This window comes from Montipora capricornis, chromosome 4 (assembly GCF_036669925.1).
Source record: "Montipora capricornis isolate CH-2021 chromosome 4, ASM3666992v2, whole genome shotgun sequence".
In the NCBI taxonomy this organism is placed as follows: Eukaryota; Metazoa; Cnidaria; class Anthozoa; order Scleractinia; family Acroporidae; genus Montipora; species Montipora capricornis.
This window is the reverse complement of record NC_090886.1, coordinates 4666881-4674380: the sequence shown is the minus strand read 5'-3', so window position 1 is coordinate 4674380 and position 7500 is coordinate 4666881. Positions and strand designations below refer to the sequence as shown.

Below are 7500 nucleotides of genomic sequence, written 5' to 3'. Positions count from 1 at the left end.
ATTTTTTTCCCTTTCAAAACACAAATCTGTACATGTTTTGTGCTCACACGTGCCAAAAGTAATGCAGTGGCAGCATTTCAATGAGCTCTGATTGGCTGAGTGAATTTCCATGTTCTATCAGCTCAATCAGCATGGTTTGAAGAACATGAGGTAGATTCACATCGTCAAATTCATCATGTCCACAAAGCGTAAGCGATCCATTCTTTTCATAAAAGAAAAACAGTCAATAATAATTTTGCGTGCAGCAAACTGATTTACTTCAGTATTTTAGACCAATGTAAAAACATTAAATTTGGATTACTTTAGTTGCAAAGACTTTAAGCAGATAGTTTTTGGGCAATTGTTAATAGTTTTTCCAACAACGATTTGTATTTGTTTTTCTTGTGCAATTTTACCGTGCAATCAAAGACACGAATAGGTCGAAAATAGTTAGTTTTCAGGAAATTACACTAAAAGTTTTTTGAAACAATAATATTGTTACAACAAGTTGCAAAAATAGTGGAGACACTTCACCTTCTTGAGGTGTTATTAATTTACCAATTATTTCTCACACTGCAGGCCCCCTCCCCCCCTTATCAGTGTTGCTAGCAAGACAAAAAAAATTGTTGCAAACTTGAACAGTCAACATTGAAATGGGGAGAGGGGAAGGGAAGTGGAAAAGGTTTAAATTCTAGATACAGCAGGTATTGGAAGCTAGAAAAGGTGTTTTTTAATGAAAGTGTCTCAACAATTTTGCAACCTGTTGTAGCACCTTTCAGCTAAAAACGTAATACCCTCTGTAATTGATTTATACCTTAACACGCATGTTTTTCTCCATTTCTTTTCATCAATCGCCAAGGTATTTATTTTTGTGGTGGCATTTTCATTGAAGAATTTCTCCAAAACAAACCAGTTAACCACTATCTCTTTTTCTGTTTTTCAAATTGCATGCAACTCCGGGTTTGTTTCTTTACATTGTCATAGAAAATAATCGTTTTTTGGATTTTGCGCTTTTTTGACGCTGAAGAATCCATTGATCTGAGGCTACAAAGCCATTTTTGGATTTTCCCAAAAAAAGGCACCCTTCGTGTTGGGTATCAAAGTCAGGAGGGTATCGAATTCCTTACATTTCTGGACAGAAGCACAATAATATATGTTTATAAGCTCTCAAACTGGGATGAGCCTACAGACAAGTATAATAAGAACTTTCAGCATCATCTTTCTTCTTATTTCTTCTTTTATATTTTCACATCTTTTCTCCAAGAAATTAATAACCAGACTACTGTTGGCCATTGATTTTTTGCTGATTTTACAGCTCTTAATTGCTGCAAAGCCTGTCATCTACATATAATCAAAATAAAAATTATTGTTAATACTTTTGTTGAGTGGATTGTGAATCTTCATGTTTCCTTGTTGCACAAATCAATGATTTTCTTCATTTGCAGGCCAGTTTTCAGAGAATGAGACTAATGAGGTTTATTTCAGGGAAATCCCGTAAGTAGAGATTTTCTGTTTTTCGGGATTTTTATCTGTAATGCTTCTGAATGATTCATGAACCTGTCATTTGACTTGAATAGTGAATTGTGTTTGGTGCTAAACAATCACTGTAGACCATAATCGGTTTGACCTTACATGTAGCTAAGATAGGGACCTGGCACTAGTTTCCCCATGTTTGTTACGTTTCTACTCATTTCGCTTTCTTATTCTGTGTTCATGCGACATGAGTTGATCTGTGTTAAGATCAATAAATTGTACCGATGTCCTTGCAAAATGGAGGGACTCCAATTTAGCTGGTTGTTTGCTGCACAGTGACTTTAAATTTAAACCAATGATGTAATTCCTATTTATTTTGTCTTCAGCATGATGTGGTATCCTGTTATGTGGATCTGTTACAAAATTATATTTCACAATATTATCAGTTATTCTTGTTTGTCTTGAACACAATTCTTGTAGTCAGCTGTAACACATACTTGGATCATGCAATACTTTTCCACTTCATACTTTCAGTCTTCTTGGGCATTAAGGATGCCTGACAGTAGTGCTTACGGCACTCATGACCACATCATGAGACAACAAGGAAATGTGTCATCATTGTAGCAAACTTTGAAGAAGAGCAACAACATTATCTTTTACAAAATTAACTTCTCTCACGATTTTTTGCAGCTCTCACGTGTTGGCTAAAGTCTGTACTTACTTCATGTATAAAGTGCGATACACCAACAGTAGCACAGAGATTCCAGAGTTCCCCATTGCTCCAGAAATCGCTCTGGAGCTGTTGATGGCAGCCAATTTCCTGGATTGCTGAGTGTGTTTTTTTTGTTTGAGTATCAAAGAAGTGGTCAAAGCTATTTAATATTAATTTTTTTGTTGCATTTTAATGGTATTTTCCTATCCCTCAGAAATTACTTGTCACTTAAATAGGACAATCGCGTGACTTTGGGAAGCATAATACTTTATTTGTGGCCGGAGTAGCAAAGCAAGGGTGCAAATGATGCGACAAGGGACACAAATAAACAATTGAGATCAGAGTCTGCATAGTTATGATTCAAGGAGTAGTATCAGTACCAGTAACTTAGTACTGTACTGCACACAAGTAAATCATTCCTAACTACTTTCTTTCTCAATTTATAGTGGAAAACGGTTTAGCAGAATGAGTTATTCATCATGGATTTGTTACTCGAAAACATTGGCAAACTTCCGACTAAGGCTAAAACAATGTGATATGTAATGTGGCACCTTTAAACCCTTGTGTGAAAATTCTGAACAACAGTTGCAAGTTTTCTGGTGGTCCAGTTCATCAAGATTCCCTTGCAGTGTAATTTCACTGTAAAAAAATATGATTGTGATGCTATTGTAGTGTCCTTAACTGTGTAAACACTATATGAATGATTATTAATTTCTCCAATAATTTATTAAGAATTTATACACTGTAGTTGTAATTCCCTTTAATAAAAAGAAAATATTAGCTTTAAAACATTTTAAAGTTATGCATGCCTGTAGAAATCCCTGCAAGTGTCTGGAATCTGTCCATGGCATAGCCCAATGAGGAAATATCAGAGTTTGCTCATCCTTGAAAGGCATCACCGGAAGGCTCTGTTTTTACACTGTGTGGAACCAACATTAAAGGTTCCAGTTTTACTTCAAGCAAGCCTGTTCATTAGATTTTTCTGTACTAGGATATAAAAATTAGTCTACAACTAAATGTAAGTCCATTTTTAAGAAGTCCAAAAACATTGTTGACTTCTGTTATGATGGTTTCTTAAAGGGTCTAGGTCACGCTATTTTAGGCATTTTCAGCACTGATCGAATGGTCATAGAATTAACTAAAATATCAAAATAACTGTTCAAAACTATAGAAGAACTCTAACAAAACACAAGGAAGCCAAGAAGGGACATGGATGGACAAAACTGGAGAGGATTGAAATGGATTGAATTTGGGTAAATTTGAAAAACGTCGGCCCACCTTTTTTCAAATTTATATCAGTCTATAGCAAAATGTCATTTACAAAACTTGAAAATCATTCTCAGTTGTTATGTTGCCGTGATTTTGCAAATGAAAGACTTGCTCTGCCAATTTGACGTTTAGAGCTCATAATTAACAAAATTAAACAAAATTACTTAAAATAGCGTGACCTAGCCCCTTTAATAGTTAAAGAATGAACTTCTCTTGTGATACCTACTCCCCTAATGAATTTTGCTTTTTGCCTTTTCCAACTCCTATTGCCATTCAGTCTGAGCTGACTCTTGCAGTGAAAAAAACAGCAGACACATTATCTTTTATTATTCATGTATAACTAAAACAACCTCAAACAATATTAATCCTTACTTTATTGCCAGTAACCTTATGGTCATGTGAACTGTTTAAGCTGGATATTTATAATAATTATATTGAAATTAAGCTATTATACTGACAGTATTGTTATTCCCAGAGGTAAAAGGTAATGGCATTTGGTGTAAGGTGTTTTTCTTGCCAAAAAATAATTTAAATGACATGTCCAGCTGCATTTAGAATATTTTTTTTGTATCTTTTCTATTCAACAGAATTTTTGTTAATTGAATTTGTTATTAAAGTATGTGCATTATAGCAAGACGCTTTGTAGTCTTGTTTGTTCTTCTTTCAGCAGAAGGCTGTCCTGTAGTCTTTTCCTCGTTTAGTTTTTAAAAAGCAATGCCCTCCCTTGCTGTGGAAGGGCCTCAAATTAAAGCACTGTCTGAACCAATATTTTATCTTTGCGGGGAAGTAATAACATTATTTTTTTGTTTTGCAAAGTCGTGTTTAAAATCATTCTTCATCATAATAACAATACTGTTTATATGGAAATAAATAATAGACTTCCAAACAATAGCTGATGGTAATTTGTGAGTAAAGGCTGGAACACACTAGGCAACAGGTCTGTGCGACAAGTTGCTCCATGTGTAATACTTGCAGAACAAGTCGCTGCGACACGATGCCTGTTCCGGTGCACACGCAGTGATCTCGTATGAGGGGGAATGTGAACTGCTTTTCTAATTCAATATGGCTGAACATTATTATGACGCTCTCTCGTTGGTTCATTTATATTCTGTCGTAGCGACTTGTTGCTGGAAGTGTACACGTGGTGTGACAACGCTACTTTTCGCTAATTTTCGTCGCTGCGATTAGTCGCACAAATTCAAACCAGTTTGAATTCGTGCCACTGAGCGCGGCAACAAAATTCTGCCACAGCGACAATGATTTTCATAAGATTAACCATGTCACACAAGGCGAGTTGATGCGGCGTCCTGTCCCTGCGACGTGTCGCAGCGACTTATCGCGTAGTGAGTCCCGGCCTTAATGGTTTGTGCTCTATTCTCGGTTTTCACATGACGTCACGACCGCCATGTTGGTGCCCTAAAGAAAGAAAAGGCGGCCATGTTGGTGCCCCGACCAAATCCTCCGGGAATTTAACTCTATTACTAGGGGTAATCGAAGCTTAGGCGAGTGCGTTCGATGTTTGTAGGACGGTACAGGTTTGGTACAGGTAGCAACTGAGGGGGGAGGGTGGATGGTTCGTGCGATAGGGAAATGTTATTACAGTGGAACCCCGATACAACGATCCTCGATATAACGATATCCCCGGTAAAAAGATAAACATGCTATGTCCCGGCAAAAGTTACAGTAAAATGTATGGGACAGAACCCCGATATAACGATCTTCAATATAACGATATTCCCGATATAACGCTGAGTTCTTAGCGTACCGAGCGTAAAATCTTCCCCGATATGACGATATTACAGCATCAGTACACAGATACAACATCAAATGTTTAAGTTTTGTTTTGTTTTGTTTCCCTTTTACGATTCATACCACAGACTTTGTTGTGTAACCTTGATAACGTCTAATGCTTTGCAAATTGTGAGTCATTTGATACTCATTACAAGTTTAATTAAACAATATGTACAGTAGTAAAAAAGCACATGTTAATTTTACCCCGATATAAAGATATGGTTATTTTAAGGCAATGTCGTTATATCGGGCGTCTCGTTATAACGATACCTCGATATAACGATCTAATTCCACTGTACTGCATCTATGAACGTGACAACTTGTTAGACGTAATCATTAACTATTTATTTGGAATTCTACAAGTAGACAACTACTGAAAATTACTCTAAAATGAAACTATTACTTGCAAGTCTTTTCAGCTTGTGGTATTAAAGGCCTTAGATTACTTTTCTGTGCTGAACGCTTGGACAAAATAAATTCAGTTTGTTGATTTCAATGCCGTAAATATCACAAGTCATGATGAAATGGCGCACCGACGAGCGTCATATCTCGGTAGATTTACTTTGTGGCACAACGGCCGCCAAGCTTCACAACTCGATTGATTTACTTTGAGGCACAACGGCCACCGAGCTACACAACTCGGTAGATTTACTTTGTGGCACAACGGCCGCCAAGCTACAGAACTCGGTAGATTCACTTTGTGGCACAACGGCCGCCGAGCAAAACAAACCGGTTTGATGCAAGCGCGAGGAGTCGCACACATTTTCCAAGGACAGTGACGAACCATGCTTAATCCAAAGTAAAATTTTACCGACTTCAGTTGACAGACCTGCAGCAATCTTTCAGCTCTTTTCAACGATGAACGATGGAAGATTATCACACCTCACCAAACGCTAGAATAATGAACGCCGACGACGCACAAATCACCACGTGCGATAGTTCGTCAAAGTGAGGCAAAACGTAACCAAGCGCCTCAAAGCGAGGCAAAAGTGTGTCGACGAAAATGCAATCTCGAAAAAACTTCCCTTACAACACAAATTAGGTGTTGCGTTCTCGTACCTCGAACGCAATTATGCAAATGCTTCCTTTTGTTTTCGTCGAAAAACATGGCTGTTGATCACGTGAGTGAAAACCAGCAATATGTAAGCTGGCATGAATTATTAACCCAAAACTGTGTCCATTACAACAACTTGTTCGTTGTGCCCGCATGTTTGCACTTTAGCTCACTTTCTCACACTGTGCATGAAAACACGACCCTTGAATGTGTTGAAATTTATACTGTATGGGAAGAGACTTCTGTCAAGACTAAACGCCACGAAAGTGTCTGTGGATGCGCTATCAAGGGATCATCACCAGGCACATGATGTGTCTGCTGCTGTGTGCTTAATAATGCCCCGTTCACACCAAACCTTAACCATGTTTTGAACATGTTTAGTTAAAGGGGCTATGTCACGGTCTTTTAGGGTGTTTAGGGAAAATCTTTATTTAACACGGCTAAATACGAGATACAAAAACTCTCAACTTGGCGCGTCAACATTGTTTCGTTGCAACTTTGGGTAGATGTTTCCCGTTTTTCACCTTGCAACATCATTTTGTCGCGCAACAAAAACATTTGTTGCGGGTTTAAGAAAGTTGCTGCGAAAAGTAGAGCGCGGGTCTCCTCTGAGCAACAAATGTTGGCTTTGTTGCTCGTTTTTCATCAAGCTCACAACTTGTCGCGCAACAAATGTGCTCGTGTACTAGCAAATCAACCGATCAGCGCGCTGCATTTCTTCAACCCAATATTTGTTGCGGGTCAAGTTGATCACGCAAGGTGAAAAACGCGAAACATCGACCAAAACTTGCAACGAAACAATGTTGCGCGATGCAAGTTGAGGGTTTTTTTTATCTCGTATTTAGCCGTCTTAAATCAGGACGTATACAAAACATGGACCACCACCGTGGACCCGGTCCATGGACTACCCCTGTAGACCACCCCTTCATTTTGTACAGTTGCAAGCAGAAAAATCTTTAGACGAAAAAGAGAAGTCATCCTGGGACTTTAATATCTGGACAATTTAAGTAATAATTATTGTCTCTTAGTATCACCCAACTAGTGGACTAATGCAAATCCTGCATTTTGATTGGACACGCTACTAGAGGACTATCAGTAATAGTCCTTGAGTAGCGAAAAGCGTGACGCTTTCTTTCGCTTTATGCCTAAATAAATATCTCTGCAACTTGCATTTACTAACTTTATTATTGCCTTTTCTGTCCGACTAGTTGGGTGATACTAA

General features: G+C 37.9%; 1 protein-coding gene across 1 annotated transcript in view; it reads left to right on the top strand.

Annotated features, from left to right (window-relative positions):
* The window catches only part of LOC138045298 (elongin-C-like), a 6614-nt gene extending 2545 nt beyond the window's left edge, over window positions 1–4069 (top strand). Inside the window, exons 3-4 of the mRNA XM_068891739.1 lie at window positions 1425–1473; window positions 2143–4069. Of these exons, the coding sequence (XP_068747840.1) occupies window positions 1425–1473; window positions 2143–2284 (191 nt within the window). The 3' untranslated portion in view covers window positions 2285–4069. The remainder of the gene's footprint in view (window positions 1–1424; window positions 1474–2142) is intronic.
* The last annotated feature ends 3431 nt before the right edge of the window (window positions 4070–7500 follow it).